Source organism: Notechis scutatus, chromosome 1 (genome assembly GCF_049901735.1).
Source record: "Notechis scutatus isolate UNSWTSFEM ecotype Mainland chromosome 1, rNotScu1.2, whole genome shotgun sequence".
NCBI lineage: Eukaryota > Metazoa > Chordata > Lepidosauria > Squamata > Elapidae > Notechis > Notechis scutatus.
This window is the reverse complement of record NC_142009.1, coordinates 70,123,550-70,145,501: the sequence shown is the minus strand read 5'-3', so window position 1 is coordinate 70,145,501 and position 21,952 is coordinate 70,123,550. Positions and strand designations below refer to the sequence as shown.

Genomic DNA, 21,952 nt, shown 5'->3' with positions numbered 1-21,952 from the left:
TAGATGTTGCGTTATCAGCATAGCACAGGTTATTTATGTTTCTTCCTCGAATTTTAAAATAATGTTCATCTTTCAATCCAGCTTCCTTTAAAATATATACATGCATATACAGTATACGGATTGAATAAAAAAGGGTGAGTATATAGTGTTGCCTCATTCCTTTGCTAACCTGAAGCTAGTCTGTTTCATCGTGTGTTGTCCATATTGTGGCTTCCTGGCTATATATAGTTTTCTCATTAGGACAATTAGTTGTTATTTTTTTAGGATTCCCATTTTTCTAAGCACAAATTACACATTTACATGTTCAACAATTTTAAGTGTTTATATAATGAATTAAGCATATAGTGAATTCCTTGGGATATTTTTGGGGGCTTTCTCATTGCTTCAGCAATAATGTCTTATTCCTTATTCCTTTTCTAAAGCCAGCATGAATATCTGGTACTCTTTTCCTATATAGGGCTCTAATCTGCATTGGATGATTATATGCTTTATTTTGGTAGCTTGTGAAATTAAGGATATTGTACAATAGTTTGCATCATAAATCTCCTTATTTCAGTATGCAGATTGATGGAAATCTGTAGAGATTCTCAGTCAACCAGGTCATGGTTGTCTCAAAGGTGCTTTTTCATCTTCCAAAGAAAAAATAGGTAAGTCCAGTTGTCTCCTGAAAAAGCACCTTTGGGATATGCAGATTGATGTTCTCCAATCTGTTGGCCATTGCATAATTCTCTAGACTTTTCTAACAGAGCTTGGTTAGAATCTTTACTGATCCTTCTTCTGTTGCTTGCCATATTTCTGTAAGTATTCCATCAATTCCTGTAGCCTTTCATCTTGGCAAGGACTGGAATGCTAATGTAATTTCTCCTTCTAGTACAAGTAATCCTCTATGTACAATCACAATTGAGGCCAAAACTTCAGTGGTTTTTGCCCCATTTGACGACATTGCTTGCTACAATTGTTAAGTGAATCACTGCAGTTGTTAAGTTAGTCACATGGTTGTTAAGTGAATCTGGCTTTCCCACTGACATTGCTTGTTGGAAGGTCACAAAAGGGGATCACGTGACCCGGGGACACTGCAACCATCATAAATGAGTCAGTTGCCAAGTAACTGAATTTTGATCTTGTTACCATGGAGATGTTGCAACCGTCATAAATGTGAAAACAGTCATAAATCACTTTTTTCAGTTCCACTGTAATCTCAAATGGTCACTAAATTAACTATTGTAAGTTGAGGACTACCTGTACTAAGAGAGTACCTTATAAGTACCCAAGTATGCAAGATCTTATAAGTAGGGGATATGTTTCTAAGGGGCACTGAGTGATGACATCTTTACTGTACAATAGTTCAATATACTCCTTCATATTTTCTCTTGGTATGAAGAAATTAATGATTATTATTAGTAGAAATGTGCAAAAAAATAATGTATGTAATATTACATACACAAAATAGTTGCAACACATGAACACAAATATTCAAGAAGTTTTTATCTGCACCAAAATGAAATTGTTGTTTTGTTCCAGATATTGACTAAACCACAGAAATACTGGGTAGTTCTTGGAATGAAAGGAGTAAGAGCAATAAAAACCCACAGATATCAATGGCAGCAGGTAAAGGAAGAAGAGAAGGGAGGGCATTAGGAAATTAAGGGAGAGGAAAATAGAGGTTCCTCTTAATAGGCAACTGCTGAGAGGAAGAATGAAGAGAGAAAATGAAAGAGTCGTCTTTCTACTTCCTCATGAAAATCATTCTAAAATTTTATTTTGATTAAAACCTGGGACAGCACAAAACATTCCGGGGGATTGTTTTGTTTGATTTTAGAAGTTTTTTTAGAAATATTTTCTATTTTTTGCACTTTCCTAGTTATCACAACCATATTTAAAGCACACTTTAGAAGTCTGGTCTCTAATCCTCTTCTCCAAATCTTTGACCACTAAAACTTTGAACACAGAGGGGCTGAACATACAGAGACTTGATTACTGATCAAAAAGATGTCTGAATATAATTTTGTTAAGGAGTTAGTAACAAATTCCAATCCGATTTCAAGTGACCCAAGCTCAATAATGTCAATATTTAAGCTTATTAAATTTCATCAAGTAAAAACATTACAAGCAACTGAAGAATGGATGTGTATCCACATCATTTAAAATAAAAAAAATCTATTCAATACCATGCAAAATTCATACATCATATACAAAATACTTTCTCAAAAGCCTTGAAAAACTATGGAAAGAATAGGTATGAACTACTTTTGTCAATCAACTGCATCTTATAGAAAGGTACAGAAAGCATTATTCACAGTGAAAGTCTTCCACAATGGAAAGACTTCCCGGTCGGTTGGTTGGTTATGTGTTTATTTCAACCATTGTATAATTCTTGTCCAACCACAATTGGGACCAGAATTTCTATCATTAAATGAAGCAGTCAGTAAGTGAATCATCATGTCAATGATCTGATTTAACACAGTTGTTAAATGAAACATGTTGTCATTAAGTGAATCATATGGGTGTTAAGTGAATCCAGCTTCCCTAACTGAATTTGCTTGTCTGAAGCTGGCTAGGGAGGTCATAAATTGTGATAATATGACTGCATGATATTCCAACCATTATAAATGTGAACTAATTGCCAAGTACCTGTATTGCCATCATGTGACTACAGGGAAAGTGCAATGAATTTTTAAGGATAAGTCATTAATTCATTTTTTCCAAGGCTGTTATAACTTCAAACCATTGTTAAAAGAATGGTTGTAAGTTGAGAACTACCTGCCTATAGCTATCCACTCACAGAAGTGCTTCTGGGCAATGCACAAAAGATACAAACTATACTATTTCATTGTAGTTATGTTCACAAATGTTGTTTATGTCATTTCTATACTTTCTATGTAAAACCAATATTAGAAATGAAAGTTCTAATTTCTGGTATATGTAATCTGTTTTAAATATCTCCTAAATATTTAACTTTATAAGTAGTAAGAATTCCTCAACTGTAGTTAGTAGAACAGCCTAGAAAAAACAATATGCTGTTCCTGAAAACCTAGGTTCAACCCTTTTATACGTATTTCTTTCCAGGCTCCTCTATTAAAAATGATTACAAACTCCCTATACTTTATATTGTAATAATCCAGTTTGACTTTGATTACATTCAGTTTTAAACTACTATAAACATATTGAGAGTTATCATAATCAGAAATGGAAAAACAACATATATTGTGACAAGTTGAAAATTGAGAGGGGGAAAAACAGAGAAAATTGATTGCTTTGCATCTAGTCACTTCTCCAGGTAACAACTCAATGGTGGTAACCACCATTCGATCAGCACCATTATAACTTGGAACAATCACTGATCAAATTCTTATAGGTCAAGATCTACATGAAAATGAAATAATAGTAGGTATTGTTTAAGTAACAGGATTGCAAACATAGTTCGGTTCTGGATTATTGAGAATAAATATACAACTGGAAAGAATATTTTCAAACAGTAAATCCATTTATGTGATTATTCTCTTTAGTGATTCATATTTAATCCATTTTCCGGTCAAAGAATCCCTTCATAGTCCTTGCTTTAATCAAATAATACCATTATTCTGAATTATTTAGGCACTGACATGCTTCACAAAATATGAAACCACAGTGGGGAAATATGAAACATTGTACTTAAAATGAAAATGAACTTCTAACAAAACATCAACACTTAAGTTTGATTTACCCAAGTTTAAAGTAAAAACAAAAGAACCCTCAATGTGTCAAAGCCAGTTGCAATGAGGAAAAAAACGCTTCCAATCATGTCCAGCTAACTGAATATGCAAAATAAACTTAGACAAAAGGGCTTCTCTGTATTTTCTGAGATAGGTTAGCACTGAACATTCTATTAGAACATTTAAAAACTGAAGTCCCTGTTTTCATTGATGGAGTTTAATTACAACTGTAGCATTTATATGTGGTTTTATATGTGTTTGATGAAAAGAAGCAACAAAATTAGCACATTCCTTTATTCATATCACTAAACTCAATCTTTCTTATGAATTATTTAAACAAATGCCAAGTTATACAGTTCACAATATAAAATTGAATAATAAGCATTTTGATGAACTTCAATCTAGACCACAATTTTCTAGTTATTTTTCCCAAAATTGCATAACTTTCATAATTACTTTGTTTCTCCCAATAGTCTCTTCAAAAACAACGTTTTGATTACTTTTTTTTACCTTGAGATCACGATATACAATCTTTCCAGAATGCAGATAGTCCAAAGCAGACACAATTTCTGCACCATAGAAGCGTGTGCGATCCTCAGAGAATACCCGCTCTCTCGACAAATGGAAAAACAGCTGCAGGGTAAATAGCAGGGACAGGATTGCAATAATTACTGATTTAGTGGGGGAAATTAACACAAACATAAAACACCTCTCATCACCATATTGTGATGATAGATAGTGTACTCTCAGTGGACATTCAGCACTCTTAGATAGCAGCTGGTTTATCTTTTCCAGGTTTCCAAGGGGGAAAAGCGAGCTGTTAAATCAGCATTTTAATCAATATACCAATCTTGTTTAAGGCATTTTCCTTGCTACCCATTTAACCTTCAGTTACCAGAGGAAAAATGTGCATCATCATCATTCTCTACTTTTTTCTTTCAGCTCCTTTTTCTCCTTGTTTTTTTTTAAGTTGTAGCAAAGGAACTAATGTAGGAATTCTACCAATCACTCTACCAAAACTTGTATATTAAACAAAATAATGAGCATGGTTTAAAAAGTGTGTTTGCTAAATCTAGGCATTAGAAAGAACAATTTAAACAATCAAATCCAACCCCTATCAGATCAGAAATTTCAGTTAAAGCATCAAAGTAAATGACTATTTTAGTCTCTGCCTGAATAAATCCGGCAAAAGGAAATCCACTTTTCTGAGCAACTTGTTCCACCATAAAGCTTTTCTTTGGATAAGGAGTTCCAACCCAAACTTCATTCAGAAGATGCAGTTCTAGCTAAATCTATTACTCCTTTTCTGTGCTTAGTATCAGAAAAAACATAACTTGAATTACATATGTGTGAATTTGTTCAGGAATTTAACACTGTCCAATTTTTCAACATTAAACATATTTAGCATTTTAAATCTTTTTTTTTTTTTTTACAAAGGGTTAGTTTCTTCATCTTGTTTCCTTATTCTTTATTTCTTAAAGTAGGCTGCACGATACAGGTAGTCCTCAACTTATAACCACAGTTGGGTTTGGAATTTCTGTTGCTAAGAAAGGCAGTTGTTAAAGGAGTAGTGCCCAATTTTTCTATCTTTTTGCCATTGTTGTTAAGCAAATCACTGCAATTGTTAAGTGAATCATATGATCATTAAGTAAATAAATTATTATTCCATCATGCATGCTACCTACATTAGTAGACTAGCTATAATCAGACTGTCCTAGAATACTTAGTTAAATGTTTTGTTAAAAACAAAATTACCTATTAATCATTTTAAAAAATGATATAGTACAGAGCTAATAATATGTATTCCTAACAAATAGACAATGACTTTTAGTAGTAATCATATTGCTTTGAGATGCTTGCAGATTAATTTATTTAAGAGTCACCAAGAATCTTCTTAAGTATCAACATCAGATTGACTATTCTGCAGTCACTACATTCTGCTTTCAAAATATTTTTTTTTCTTCCACTTTTTTCTTCTATTTGATCATGTCCGATTCTCATAGCCAGCGTGGACAAATCCAGGGGTGGGATTCTACCAGTTCGCACCTATTCTCTAGAACCGGTTGTTAACATTCTAAGCAGTTCAGAGAATCGGTTGTTAGAAGAAATTACTGGCCTAATCCTGTAAGGAAGGCAGGAAGGAAACATTCTGGTGTTGCTTACAGAAACTGCCTCTCCCATTAACCCTTATTACATTCTTGGCAGGACTAGACTTCCTGTCTCAGGAACTTCTCTGGAGTTTTTTTTTCCCGCCTTTGCTGGTACTTTGCTTGTGTGGAGTGACCATTCAAAGTTGCAATGGCACTGAAAAAAGTGACTTATGACCATTTTTCACAGTTACAATTGTTGCAGCATCCCCACAGTCATGAGAGGCCAGGCGAGGAGATGCGTGCCTCGATGTGAGTGATGTTGAGTTAGCCACGCCCAACCAATAACATGACCACCAAACCACGTCCACCCAGTCACATGACCACCAAGCCACGCCCACCAACTAAGCCACACCCACAGAACTGGTTGTTAAAAAATTTGAATCCCACCCCTGGACAAATCCCTGTAACTTTCTTGGCAAGCTTTTCTAAAACTGAAAGAAATTGACTGGCCCAAGGATACCCAGCTGGCTTTGTGCTGGAACTCATGATTTCCCAGTTTCTAGCCTGATGCCTTAACCATTACACTAAACTGGTTTTCTTTTTTTAAAGATAAAAACAATATTTGGTGTCTTCCAGTCCTATGATATTTTACCAGTTCTCTAAGATTTCTAAAAGATAATGAATATTCATCAGTACCATAAGATAATGGTAACTCAGATAATTCAGTTTCAACAAAGATGAACACAACTAGATACAAAGTTAATATAGTTCACAAAATTGAGCCAATAAAATTGAGCCAATAGAATCACAGAATAAACTTGGAATGGAGTAGGGAGCCAGGGATCATGGTCCTAGAAGAAGAACTTACTTTGGAAAGGAGAAAGTGTGAATCAGGTATTATGCACCAGTCACACAAGAAGAGCAAGGCATCCAAAAAGAGAAGCCACCTTCTGGTTGGGGACTCAATTGTAAGGGATGTAAATTTAGGAAAGAATACTGAGGTTTTGAAAGTGGTCAGGTGTCTACCAGGTGCTACTGCCAGCAGAGACAAGAAGTGAATTCTTAAGATAGTCAAGAATGCCAGCAAGGGCTGTGATGTTGATGCTATTATACATCTTGGTACAAATGATCTGTCCCAGAAGGATGTACTTTCTGTTCAGAAAGACTTCCAGAGCTGGGGGTATGAACTTAGCAATATGGACTGTAGGCTTATCTTTTCAGAGGTTCTACCAGTATACAAGGAACAAAAAGGGAAAGGGCAGTGTGTAGCAGAGTTTAATGTGTGGCTAAAGGAGTGGTGTAAAAGGGAAGGCTTTGGTTTTATTAGTCATGATGTCTGCAGCTGGTCCAATGAAAAACTGTACAAAGAGATGGTTTGCATCCATCAAAAAAAGGGACTGAGTTACTTGGCATTAAATTTACAGATTTCCTGGATAAACATTTAAACTGAACAGCGGGGACAGAGAATTAATGCATTCAGAACATCTCTGTCCCCAGCAACCTAAAACTAATAAGGATACCAGTGCATGCAAAATAGATGTTTGTGCAGGTAAGATTATCAACCTTGATGCCAACCAAAACCAAGCATTTAATAATGAGTGCCATACCATGTGCACTAATCAAACAGGTGGCAAGAAAGTAGGGACAGGCAGGCACAACACAGGTTATGTAGACAGAAAACACAGTGTCAGATATAAAGATCTCAAGTGCCTATATACAAATGCACAAAGTCTGGGGAACAAAAAGGGTGAACTCGACCTATGAATACATGAAGGTAAATATGATATAGTTGGAATAACAGAAATTTAGTGGGATGAAACCCATGACTGGAATATACTGGTAGAAGGATACAAACTATTCAAAAAAACCAGACTCCATAAAAGAGGAGGTGGAGTTGCACTGTATGTAAAGGACCACTACACTGCTACAGAAATGCATGAAACCAAAGATGAAAACCTCCTAGAATGCATATGGGTCAATATAAAAGAAAAAAAGAATGACATGGCCATAGGCGTATATTATAGGCCACCCAATCAAGCAGAAAAAATAGATGTCCTTTTTGCCAGCCAACTAACAAACATATGCAGGAAACACACAACAATAGTAATGGGAGACTTCAATTATTTTGATATCAAATGGAAAACTAATTCTGCACCGTGAGAAATCAAATAAGTTCCTAACCAACCTAGTTGACAACTTTGTTGTCCAAAAGGTAGAGGGTGAAACTAGAGGGACAGCCATACTGGACTTAATTCTTACAAACAGAGAAGTGATAGAGGGAGTTGAAACTGCAGGAGCCTTGGGTGAGAGTGACCATGTCATACTAGAATTCAACATAACACAAACACAAGCAACAGAACATAATGACACCAGAGTCTTGGATTTTAAAAGAGATGATTTCAATAAACTCAGAACTTGGGAAAAATTCCATGGATGAAAATCCTAAAGGGGAAAACAACTCAAGAATCTTGGGAAACTCTAAAAAGTATGATCATAGAAGCCCAGACCAGCACAATACCACTGAGAAAGAAAAACAAGAAATCTAAGAAGAAACCAGCATGGCTGCACAAAGATCTCTCTGGAAAATTGAAAGAAAAAAGGACAAGTACAAAAAAATGGAAAGAAGGACATACAGCTAAGGCAGAATATCAGCAGATAGCCAGAATCTGCAAAGACGAAGTCAGGATAGCAAAGGCTCAGAACGAACAAAGACTTGCAACAAAAGTCAAAGATAATAAAAAAAAGTTTCTTCCAACATATAAATAACAAGAAAAAAATCAAGAAAACAGTCTATCCACTAAAGAGAAAAGATGGCAAGGAAGTAACAGGCAACAGAGAGAAAGCAGAACTGCTTAACTCATTCTTTGCATCTGTCTTCACGCAAAAAGAAGCTATAGCTCAACCCACCAAAAACATAACTGTAAAAGACAGACTAGAAATAAAAGTTAAAATAAGTAAAAAAATAGTAAGAGAACACCTGTCTGATCTTGATGAAAAGTAACAAGTAAAGTAATAACTAGCAGTCAGCACAGGTTTGTTAAAAACAGATCATGCCAAACCAATCTTATTTCATTCTTCAACACAGTGACTAAATTAGTAGACCAGCAAAATACTGTGGACATAATATATTTAGATTTCAGCAAGGCATTCGACAAAGTAGACCACAACCTACTTCTTAGTAAGCTAGAAAAAAGTGGAATAGATAGCACCACTACTAGATGGATTCGTACTCAACGAGTAGTCCTTAATGGGTCTAAGTCTACATGGAGGGAAGTAAGCAGTGGGGTGCCACAAGGTTCCATCTTAGGCCCAGTACTCTTCAATATCTTCATTAACGACTTAGATGAGGGAATAGAAGGGGAACTTACCAAATTTGCAGATGATACTAAGCTGGCAGGAATAGCTAACACCCAAGAAGATAGGCTCAAGATCCAGATGGATCTTGACAGACTAGAACACTGGGCCATATCTAATAAAATGAAATTCAGTATAGAGAAAAGTAAAGTCCTACACTTAGGCAAGAAAAACCAAAAGTACACATGTAGACTGGGTGAAACCAAGCTCAATAGCAGTAACTGTAAGAGGGATCTTGGAGTCTTAGTGGACAACCAGCTAAATATGAGCCAGCAGTATGCAGCAGCCGCCAAAAAAGCTAATCCAATCCTAAGTTGTATTAACAGAGGGATACAGTCAAGATCAAGGGAAGTACTAATACCACTCTATAAAGCCTTAGTAAGACCACACCTAGAGTACTGCATCCAGTTTTGGTCTCCACATTATAAAAAAGATGTTGAGACTCTAGAAAAAGTACAGAGAAGAGCAACCAGGATGATTAGGGAGGCTAAAACATACAACGAACGGTTGCAGGAACTGGGCTTGGCTAGTCTAGTAGAGAGAAGCACCAGGGGAGACATGATAGCGGTCTTCCAATATTTGAGGGGCTGCCACAGGGAGGAAGGGGTCAAGCTATTTTCTAAAGCGCATGTAGGTCAGACAAGGAATAATGGATGGAAACTGAACAAGGAGAGATTTAACCTGGAAACAAGGAGAAACATTCTGACAGTGAGAACAATCAACCAATGGAACAGCTTGCCCTCGGAAGTTGTGGGAGCACCATCACTTGAGACTTTCCAGAAGAGATTGGACTGCCATTTGTCAGAAATGGTGTAGGGTCTCCCGCTTGGGCGGGGAGTTGGACTAGATGACCTACAAGGTCCCTTCCAACTCTGATTATTTGTATCTGTATCAGATATCACTGAATCCATTCCCTTCCTCAGTGTAGGGTCTAACAAAGCATCTCTCAATAGAAGCTCATCTAGCCTCTGAAGACCTCTAGAAAACAACATTTGGCAACTTGCCTAAGAGCTCATACAGGTAGTCCTCGGGCTATGACCATTCATTCCGCAACTATTCAAAATTACAATAGCGCTGAACAAATGGTAGTTACAACTAGTCCTCAGTCATGGCCATTGCAACATGTGGTCACATGGCCAAAATTTGGGTCCTTTGCAGTCCTCCCACATTTACAACTGCATGCGCTTCAACTTCCCCTCTCCATCTATCTTCCTCCCATTTATACCATTTTGACCACCACTCTGCTACCCTACATTCTGCCCTGTATCCCACCCCCCCTCACTGCCCCCAGCTGACCTTCGCCATCTTCTTCCTTCTGTTGATGAGGTGCACCTGGCCGAGGCAGCTGCTGGCCCTTCACGAGACCTCCACGACACTTCTGCGAGGAGGAAGAAGATGGCGAAGGTCAGCTGGGGGTGGTGGGGTAGGCAACAGCAGCAGAGTGCAGGGCAACCAAAAGGGCAGAGATGGGAGAGGTAGGTGGGAGGGAGCTGAAGTGGAGACAAGCATGGCAGAGTGGAGCAGCCTCATCTGCTGAAAGGAGCTCCCAGGACTCAGATGGTGGGGAACAGCACGACAAAGATGGCAGTTCATGCAGGGCAGGAGAAAGATGAGGTCTTCACTTAATGATAGCATGGTCCTCGCCTAACAACCACAATCAAGACTACTGGAACTGCCTTTACTAGTGTAGTCACATGATGTTTCACCTAATGACCACTGCACTTAGCAACAGAAATTCCAGTCCAGTTAGGATCATAAAGTATTCAAGAGGTTCCTCTTGATGAACAGCCACAGCCTGCTTCCATGTAATCTATTGGTCTTCCTTTGGAGCACTAGAAATTATCCACACCTTAACTTTTAATATATCTGAATACTGCTATCATAATTAGTTTCTCCTGTCATTTCTACAGGCTAAAGTTAACCCACATCCTTTACCATTCCTCATAGGATTTGCCTTCCAGATATTTTACCATTTTGATAGCCTTTCTCTAACTCATTTTTTTCACTGTACCTTTTAGAATTATACTACCTAGATCTGTACATAGTATTCCATATGTGGTTTGAGCAGAGCAGATTAGAGCTGAACACTTAATTCCTGTGACACAGGTTCTATATTCCTGTTAATGCATCTCAGGATGGCATTTACCTTTTATCTTTTCTATCACACTTCTGATTGACATGGACACCCAGACTCTTTTCACATGTACTATTCCAAGCCAGCTCACATCATCCTATATTTTTGTTTCCCACCCAGATGAAGAACTTTACATTTCTCCCTGCTAAATTCTATTCTGCTCACTTCAGCCAGTGCTCAACCCTGTCTAGATCTTTTTGAATTTTTTATCTTGCATTAGCCCTACCTCTCAGCTTTATACCAACTGCAAACTTTCTAAGCGTCCCCCAAACTCTCATATCCAAGTCATTTATAAAACTATGGAACAGCATAGGATCCAAAACAGAACCCTAATGCACTCCAATCAAAATTCTTTCCAAAATGGTCATTAATGAGCATTCCTTTTGTTTGATTATTCAGTCAATAGTCAGTGCTTCTCTGTTAGTCCTTAACAGATAATTAATATTTGTTAGAAACATATTGCTCCATTTCTGGAATGCAGAAATTCTATATTTTGAGAGGAGCAAAGTAAGAGTTAAGAAATTCAGCCTTCTCATAATAACCCATTATCACTTTAATATTTTTATTTTTAATATTTTTTCCTCACAATGCCGCATGTTTTTTTTTATTTTTTTCTTTCTTTCTAATGGAGACAGAAAATCTTCTCTGTTATTTTAGGTACTTCAAACCTGAGCTCATTCATACTAGCATCTTTAGATTTCTGTTATTTTCCCTTCTTATGGAAACTGTTTTCTCCTTCATGATGTTACTTGGTAGAATTTCCCATTCTTTCTGGGAAATTTTATCCTTAAATATTTGAAGCTATTTTATCCAACCTAACTCCCAGCAGAATTCATTAAGATCCACTTTCTCATGTTACCAAAGATATAACCATATAATTCCATTAAATTAATGATAACTCATTCATTCATAAACTTTGTGAATTAAATATTTAAGATATGTAATGCTGTATGATATAAATTGCAGCAACATTGTTCATATGCATTGGGAATTCAATAGCAATCCAATTCCAACAATTATTAAAAATGGGATTTCTTTACAAGCTTTGTTTTCTGCATATTAAATCCAATTTGTACTATCATAAGAATATAACTTTCTCTCCCAAAATACTCTAGAATAAAAAGTTAATTAAATACTTGCATATCCTCACCAAAATATTTCTAATACGAGACTTAAATTCAAATAGAATTACAGAAGAAATGCTATGAAATAAGAATCATATGAGAGAGAGAGAGAGAGAGAGAGAGAGAGAGAGAGAGAGAGAGAGAGAGAGAGAGAGAGAGAGATTTTGTCAAGATGAAGAATAACGCTGTCTTCAATTGTATTTTTGTTATAAGCAAAATGTTTAAATTCTATAGAGAATTTTATAGCAAAACATAGAGGTAAATTGTCTAATAAAACTGAAGTATAAAAAAGGATAAAACAAGTGAAATTCTAATACTTTTAAAGGTAGTCTCAATTAAATTAATATTCTGAGATTCAATAAAAGAAAAAAGTTTATGTAATAAGTAAATGGCAGAAAATTCCTTTTTAAAAAATCCAAACTTCCCTACCCATAGATCATCTTAAACTTGCTATGCATTTTGCTCACAGGAAGGGACTAAGAAGTTCAATATTTTTACTTATTTGATATTTATTTAGCAAATTTATTTATTCAGCAAATTGAGAAATGCATGTGAGTAGGTAGGACAAGTGTTAGTAAAAAGAAATGTTACCGAGATTTTAGTTATAGCAAAGGACTATGTCAGTAAACTTAATAGTTAAGACAGAAATCAAAACAATAACACTACTTGCTTCACATCTTACCTCTCCTCCATTGACATATTCCATCACAAAACATAATCGATCCTTGGTCTGGAATGAATATTTCAAAGACTTAAAGGGAAAAAAATTGGAGTTATTAAAGCAGCTTACCTTCCAGCAATAAAGACAAATATACAGTATAATCATGTCACATATTCAATTCATATATACCTCAGTCTTATAACTATATAATCAGAAGTAATATGAGGGTCAATGGAATTTAACACTATAAAAGTGTTAAATGACACATAAAATGTGATTTAATTTCCAGATAAAAACTGCCATGCAAACCACTTAGAGAAGTGTTTTGGGAAATGCTTCTTAAAAAACTACTGCTCAAGTTTCAAATTATGTGTCCCCTCAAAAGCACAGCACACCAGATTTAAGGCCTTTTAACATTGTCTGAGGATGAGTATGCACAAACATATGACAATTCTATTTGTGTCAGTCCTAGAAAAGGAATTAATGCTTCAAGCAAATAGTTAAGAGGGCTACTAAACACTCTGAATGGTTTTGAACAGCTAAAGTATAAAAGGAAATCAGGGGAAGGTATGGATAGAGACTGTGAGCTTCTTGGTAATTCACAACAGAAGTGTTAGTAGTATCACAAATATGTTTGCATTAATGAATTCAACTAAGTGATTTCTTGACATACTGTGTAAGAAAATCCTGCCTCTGAATAAGTTGCAGGAAATTGATCGGAACCTTTTAATAAATTCAAGCTCAGCTGTTTCTGAATAAATATGGTCTTTGTAACCTATGCTCAAGAATGGCACTTTGTCACTGATAAAAAAGAGATTAAAGAAAATGTGTCCATAAAGATTCTCAATCATCCAGCTCATGATTGTCCCAAAGGTGCTTTTCAAAAGGCACTGAAGAAGCTTCTTGGATGGGGAGTGAAACATTTTCAAGGAAAAAAACCAAGGAAGTCTAGTTGCCTTTTGAAAAATACTTTTGAGATAAGGACATGTCTTTAAAGTGTCTAATAATAGCCTTTATTCCACTACTTCAATGTACTTTGGACTTCAGCATTTATCAAAAATTCTAATCCCTTTTCTACTTTCAAATATAGATAATTTCTTACTTCATTTTAATTTGCAAATTACATCTAATTCCCATCATCTTTTGTGTCCATTATTACTGCATTTGAGGTAGCAATCCTCAAATGTTTATGAAATCACACATTTGCATTATATTGTGTTTTAACAGATATTAACAGAACTTGGAGGTCTTCTAGACCAACTCCCTGTTCAAGCAGGAAACCCTATATCATTTCGGATAAATGACTGTCCAATCTCTTCTTAAAATCATCCAGTGATGGAGCAACCAGTTTCTAAAAGCAAGCTGTTCCACTGATTAATTGTTCTGTTAGGAAATTTATCCTTATTTCTTTATTGGTCCTGTCATTGACAAGTTTCCATCCATTGCTTTTTGATCTGCCATTATGTACTCTGGAGAATAGGTTGACTTCCTCTTTTTTGTGGCAGCCCCATAGATATTAGAACACTGCTATCATATCACCCTAGTATTTCTTTTCATCAAACTAGACAAAACCAATTCCTGCAATCATTCTTTGTTTTAGCCTCCAATCCCAATTATCTTTGCTCTCTTCTCTGCACTCTTCAAACATCTTAATTATATTGTGGAGTTCCAACATCTTAATTATATTGTGGTGACCTAAATTGTATGCAATATTCCAAGTGTGGTCTTACCAAGGCATTATAAAGTGATACTAACACTTCAGATTATCTTGATTCTATTCCTCTGTTAACACAGCCCAGGACTGCATTAGCTTTTTTGGCAGCTAAAGCACACTGCTGGCTCATATTTAAATGATTGTTCACTAGGACTAGAAGATCCCTCTCATAGTTACTACTATTAAGCCAGGTACCACCTATTATATACCTGTGCATTTAGTTTTTCTTGCTATTACCTACCTTTGTCACCACTGAATTTTATTTTTTTAGATAGGGTACTACAAGCTGTTTTAGGTGCTGCAAGCTATTTCACTCCTCTTTTGATTTTAATTAGGTTGAATAATTGTCTTAGGGGCAAAAGGAAATATGATGGCTGTAAAGCATTGTGAAGCAATATATAAGTCTAAGTGCTATTGCTATGATGCAAAGAAAAAGTGTACCTCTCTTTACAGCAACTCATAATAAAAAATGAATTCTTCTCTGGAATCTTTTATAATTTGCAGCTATTCTAATACAATATCATGATAGTGTAAAGTACCCACAATATATATCAAAATATAAATGATGAACCCATTATCACTTTTCTTTTCTAAATAAACCTTTCACTGTGTATGAATTCGAAGTATCCCATCTGTTTAGTCCAGCATTATTATATTGGAGGTTATCACTGCTAAGTATTCAAAACAGAACTGCTGATGCAAATATTCTGGACCAAAAATGTCTTGGTACATTAGCAACAATTGGATATGCCAAAGAAACTGACATAAACAAGACACACCATAAGGCTCTGAAGTATAATCTGTTTATTGGAAACCTTATTAAGTCTTGTCCAGATAATTACAGCTGTATAAAAATACCACTTCTACTGACTCATACAGGATCATTTGAAACTTATAAATATGTGAATACATGATACAGCTGGGAGAAGAAATATAGATCACTCTGAAGATAAATAGAAAGTAGCTAAAAGGGGCTTTTTCTCCACAATATTTAACCCTTCTTCTCTGCAATATGAAGATACATTTTTATCTTAAATAAAGAACTCTATAAAATTACTATTCTGAATTAAATTTTTATTATTTGGGTCTGAAGATAAAATTAAAGGTTGAAGGAATAAACCTCATATGAATAATTCATGGCAAACCCCAAATATAATCCAAAAAGCATGAAAGAAATAGGACCTGTGGGTGAAATTAATTTCTAGAAAAATGTCCTGAAAGCTAAATATAGTCTTAATATAATGACAACTAAATTTAACTTTCATATAAGAATGGTATATTTTTATTAAGAGATTTAAATGAGAAACCACTCTTCTCAAGAATATTTCAAACAATATAAAATAGAAATATAGAGGAGCACAAAAAGAACTTTAATGGAGTTCATAACTGGTTTTAGCTGAAAACTAAATTAATAAATTTGCAACATGAGAATAGTACACTTTTTCCAAACTGATCTACTACCAGCAGAACCTCCAGTCAAGACAGAATGCACACAACTGGAGAACAATATATATTTATTTTACAGCTGTGCAGATTGGGTCAGTGAGGTGTTTCTCTAGATCAAGGATGTCAAACTTGTGTCATCACGTGACGTATCATGACCTTTTCCCCCCTTCACTAAACCAGGCGTGGGCATGGTCAGCGCATGAAGCATCTGGCCTGTGGGCTGCGAGTTTGACAGTCCTGCTCTAGATCCATGGCATGTTTTCCCTACATGCATATATAGGTGGATAATATATCTTCACTGGAATTGCCAGTGAAACAGTGTTTTATCTAAACGCTTGAGTGGTATAGGGAAGACTTCTCTATAAAGGCATGGATAGCGGATATTTTTATGGGAGAATCATCTAAAGATAGTTTTTCTGAAAACATTTAACATATACTTAAAGTTATTCTACTAAAAAACTTAAATTGTAACATTTGCTTTTTACTTAAAATTATAGTCCATAAATGTAGCTTTGAATGAATGTCACAAAGTATATTCATGATCTTTTTATCCAACAGAAATTATATGTGCCTAGCAGTTTATATATCTAACTAATTGTCTATTTAGCTCACAAAATTGTTCAAGTGACTAGAGGCCCAATGCCATGAATTATAAGTCCTAAATACTACCCAGTCTAGGGAATAGTGAAGGTATCAATATTAAAATTGAAAAAGTAATTTACTGCAAACTGAATAAATTGCCAGAAATAATAACTGGGATAGTTTTACCTTTAAAAATTTGCATTGTAATGGAAGTTGTGATTGTTTCTGATTAAATAAAATATATCTTGTCTATTAGATAGCAATAATAATTATTGATCTTGTTCCAACCTATATATTATAGAAGAAAATAAATGCTAGAACATCTGATCTAGCTCTTGAATATGCATTAAGTTTTTCCTAGCAAAGTTTTTATCCTGGATCGCTGATATATGTCATTTGGGCTGAATCTGAAATACACCTTTGAATTTTGATACTGTTGGTTACCCCATTTATCTTCTCAACAAGAATACTAGCTAGTTGTAAACCTATTTTTATATGTATGAATCAGTTCCATCCTATTTTCTCAACTAATCCATTTAGTGTCTTTATCAGTTGGGATTTTTAAAGCATTTTTGGTGTTCTTTGCAAACAATTTTTTCTTCTATATTTCAACAAAAAGTGACTGCATCTGACATTTTTGGTTGTTTTAGGTGATTTAAGTGAAAAATTGTACTCTCGTTGCCTTTTTTAAAAAAATCCCACCTTGGCTGAAGATGAGTAGGAAAATCGGAGTAGGGTGGAATGGCAAGGAACAAGAAGACATATAAGAAGAATATAGATCGGGGCACCCATTCTGTTTTTGATGAGCATACCTGCACATACCTGCACAAAGCCACCTGCCTCTAAGGAATTGTTGCATACACACAGTTCAATGCACTACTTAAAAAAATTAAAGCAATATAGTAGGATGGGTGATTCGAAAGAAAAGAGGTAGGGAGGAAGAGACAGAAGAGACAAGACCAGACAAAAACATGCTGTGATCCATACAACCATGTGTTTGTGTTAATACTCTGAATAGTGTTATATATTATATATACATTGAGTTTCACAATGCATTTAAACAACTGAAAAGTTTGTGTTTGTAGGTTGTTAGTTGTACACTGAGAAGCAGTTGGTACAATTATTTAAATGTCAATACTGTTGGAAGAACATGACAAAACACTAGTAATGTACACTATAATTGAAGATACTGGTTATCATTTTCAAAGACCTGTCTTACTCATGGCCTGGGTATCGTCAAGACCATCCTGTCTGACCATCCTTGCCAATCCAGTAAAATCAGGGAAAGAAGTTTTGCTGAAGGTCCCATACCTGAGAGAATTCTACCTGCAGTGCCAGCCTGCATAGATAACTTGCCATTACACATTCTCACTACTGGATTGCTTTTGCAGAACTGATGAAACTGAGCTCTTTGATAGAACATTATCTGGTCATTAAGATCTGACTCTCCCCTAACAGATGGTTACCATTATTGTTTTTTTCTCCTCAGTTCCTTATGATAGTATAAATTTCTTCTATATACCATTAAAACACAACAACCCTCCATCTTTTGCATCTGGTGACAAAGTTTTGAATGTATACTGTGACTATTATGCACTTGAAATCAGCCTAAAAGATATTAATTAAGAACTGGACTGAACCAAACTAAGCTAAATAATGGTACTGGTACCAAAGACATTGAAAATATGCTATGATTTATTTAAAATATTTCTATATCAATTTTTAATTTAAAATCATCAAGTTTTTTTTAAACACAATTAATAATCCCCAAACCATTTCCTGAAATTGTTTCTCTTCTCTTTCCACTTATAGTATAATGCCTAAATATATTGTTTTAATACCTCTATACTTAAAGTCACCATATTACTGTATAGTTTAGGAATAATCTATCCAGTAAAACATTCTAGAAATTAATGAGAATAATTTCCAAGTAGTTTTACAAAACACTGTAAATTTAATTATCCATACTCACTGTTAGAAAAGGATGTCTAGTGTTTTTCAATACTCTACTTTCTGTAAGTGTGTGAGCCACTTCATCCTAAAAAATCAAAAACACAATATTAAAATCAGTAATTTTAGAAAAAACAAAATACATCAAAATATTATTGTAAAAATTGTAAAAAGTTTCTGGAATATCATACACTGAGTATTTTTAAAAAGGGAAAGGAAACAGGATATTCAAAAGCTTCAAAAGGATACATCATACATGATAATTCATTCACATCAAACCTATAACAAACGGTATTGCTACAACACTGTGATAAAATAATAATTTTAGTCTCCTGTACTATTGAATTATGGAATCCAGTATTTATTGTTCAGAAAATTATGAGTCTTTCCTTGAATAATCACTTTTTAAAGTATAAAAGAATACAAAGAGATGCAAAATCTTTTGTTAGTGTTCTGATCTGACATGGGCCATTAGGACTTATAGACTAAAGTTAGAATAGTCTACCAATGGTTGGCTTCTTTTGGTATGTTCAGAATGGCCTTTTTTGGTATGTTCTGTGAGCAGAACATTTTCATATTGTAATATTTGATGTATCTCTAAAATGTGCCATCATAGAAATAAATAATCAAGATCTGGAGCACAAATGCTGTAGACCACGGCTGCTATGACATGTAAATAGTATGGTATTCATCAAGAATGACATGTCATGCAACATCTACTGAATCTGTAGGGATGGGCCATAATTATTCAGCAAAAAGTATTTTTGAATATAATTTAATACAGTTCAGTCCCAATATCTGTTGTTAAAAAAATCAGACAGGAGATAAGGTGAAAAAGCTCTACCTGAAATCCTGGTGAACTGCTAGCAAGAGTCAACTATTCTGCAACACATAGTCACAGACTGGTTTGGTATGGGCAGTTGGTGTCACAGTATACTAACTGTGTGTTCCTTGCTTCATTCTGAGCTTGGCTATTTTCTTGCAAACATTTCATTACCCAAACTAAATAACATCATCAGTGTTAGTAAGGAGTGGGGTTTGCTCTCAGTTTATATTCTAGTGGCTTCTCCTGTTAGTGTTTGTGGGGATGGTCTTAGAGATTCTTTAGTTGGGTTGTTTATTGTTGGTTGTTTACTATTATACTAAATGTATACCCAGATGCAATACTGAGGTTTTAAGAATTACTTTATAGAATTACATAATGGGACTGTAGGACCGGGGGGGGGGATCAGAATTTCTGCGAAATAACAGCCTCTACATTGCGATGAATCCCATTTCCAGCTTCCATTCAACCAGGAGACTTATACTTAAGAGAAACTTGTTAACCTTAAAATTCAGGTATGTCTGATTAAAGCCTTTATATCACAATATAAAGAAGTTTAAGAAGTTTATTCCAATAAGATTTATAAGAGTGAAAATGAGCTATTTTCAGAAATATCTATATTTACAACAAAATTATATTAAACACATAAACATACCTTTGCAATAATAACTTCCTTTTTTAAAATTTTCATAGCATAATATTTCCCACTTGCCTTCTCCCGGACCAGAATAACTTTGCCAAAAGTGCCTTTGCCAAGTAGTTTTAAGTAATCAAAATCATTCATTGTCTGCATGAAGTATAAGATGAAAAATTAATGGAATTTACAGCTTGCAGATAATGTGTTCATTAAAATATTGTTGTCCATCAGTAAAATCTATGGTTATCAAGAAAAAAGCAATTTTTTACAAATCAGCATGGTATGATTCCAAATTCTGATTCTCATTTTATTATTACTATCTACAGTATAAGAAAGTATGTACACATTTGAAAGGGAAGTACACCAACACGTCAATGATCCTACATAGTATATACAATTATATAGCTATACAACATAGAGAAGAATAATTATTAGATTTATCAAAATGTTTTGCAAAATGTTTTCCCACTTTTAGAAAGATAATCAACTACAGAGAAATATGACAATTCAAAAACCTTTAACAGTGTCATACTGTTGGCTCTGAAGCTTCATACGAAAATTTCCTACACCAAAAAGTGACTTCAAAATATTGTAATATCAACAATCAATTTGCAGAGTTGCAGATTGCTTGTGATCAACCCAGTTTGTAAAATCTTTTAAGTGGACTAAATGATTTTTTGTTCTGTAAACAAGTCACAATTATCTCCAGAAAATCAAAATAGAAATCTAGTAGCATTTCTTGTTTAAAAATATACTTCAGAATTGAAAAGTTAATGTTTTTATGTAATGATCCCTAGGAAGAACACGCTTCAAAAGGAAAAAACACTGCTTAATAAATAGAATCATTTCAAAGTCTAAACATTATTTAGAAGCTGCTGAAAGCAATCTCATGTGATGGTCTATCACCGTGATGGCGAACTTATGGCATGCAGAGCCATCTCTCCAGGCACACCAGCCATCACCCATTGCTCTTTCAGATTCCGGCGCGGCGGCCAGCTAGTCTTCACACACATGGGGGTGCCTGAAACCAGAAGATCAGCTCCCTGGTGCACATGCGTACGCTGGCCAGCTGGTCTTCATGCACACAGGAGTGCCAGAAACTGGAAGATCAGCTACCTGGTGCGCATGCGCACGCCAGCCAGCTGGTCTTCATGCACGCATACACATTAGAAACTGGAAGACCAGGTGGCTAGCATGCATGCGTGGGCCGGGAAGCTGAGCTTCCGGTTTCTGGTGCTCCCATGTGCCACGCCAAGGAGTTTTTCTTCTGGTTTCCAGTGTGCACGTGCGTGCATGTGTGCACGCACTCCCATTTCAGCACTTGGTGCTGAAAAGGATAGTCACCACTGGTCTGTCATCTCTTATGGTGGATGTTTTAGCTATAGATGGAGAATGATCATTTTCCCAGAGATAGGAAAATAACCCTTTGTCTCAAACACTCAATAACTAACATTCCTATAGTGTAATTAGCTCCACACTTTTAAGCAAACTAGGTCTAAAAAAATATATCTTTTATTGATGCATTCTTATGAATCACATTAACCAGATGAGATTTGGTTATCTAAAAAGACACAGTTAATCCTCCAGTTGTATCCTCCTAAAGACAAATATGCACAGTGATAATGTTTTCATTATCCTTCTAATAATCTCACCTAATAACTATAATCACTATATCACATGCCTTCTAGGAAACCTAATGTGTTATTTCTCTTATCAGATTGCAGTAACTTTTCATGCTCATTTTT

General features: G+C 35.2%; 1 protein-coding gene across 3 annotated transcripts in view; it reads right to left on the bottom strand.

Moving 5' to 3' along the window:
- The window catches only part of AKT3 (AKT serine/threonine kinase 3), a 156,399-nt gene that overhangs the window by 38,796 nt on the left and 95,651 nt on the right, over window positions 1–21,952 (bottom strand). For 2 of the 3 annotated variants that reach the window (XM_026669404.2, XM_087967238.1), the window contains 4 exons: window positions 20,226–20,357; window positions 18,770–18,835; window positions 13,077–13,145; window positions 4,203–4,325 (listed from right to left, as the gene is read on the bottom strand). In XM_026669404.2, the coding sequence (XP_026525189.1) occupies window positions 4,203–4,325; window positions 13,077–13,145; window positions 18,770–18,835; window positions 20,226–20,357 (390 nt within the window). The remainder of the gene's footprint in view (window positions 1–4,202; window positions 4,326–13,076; window positions 13,146–18,769; window positions 18,836–20,225; window positions 20,358–21,952) is intronic. The other variant, XM_087967234.1, reaches the window with a different exon arrangement.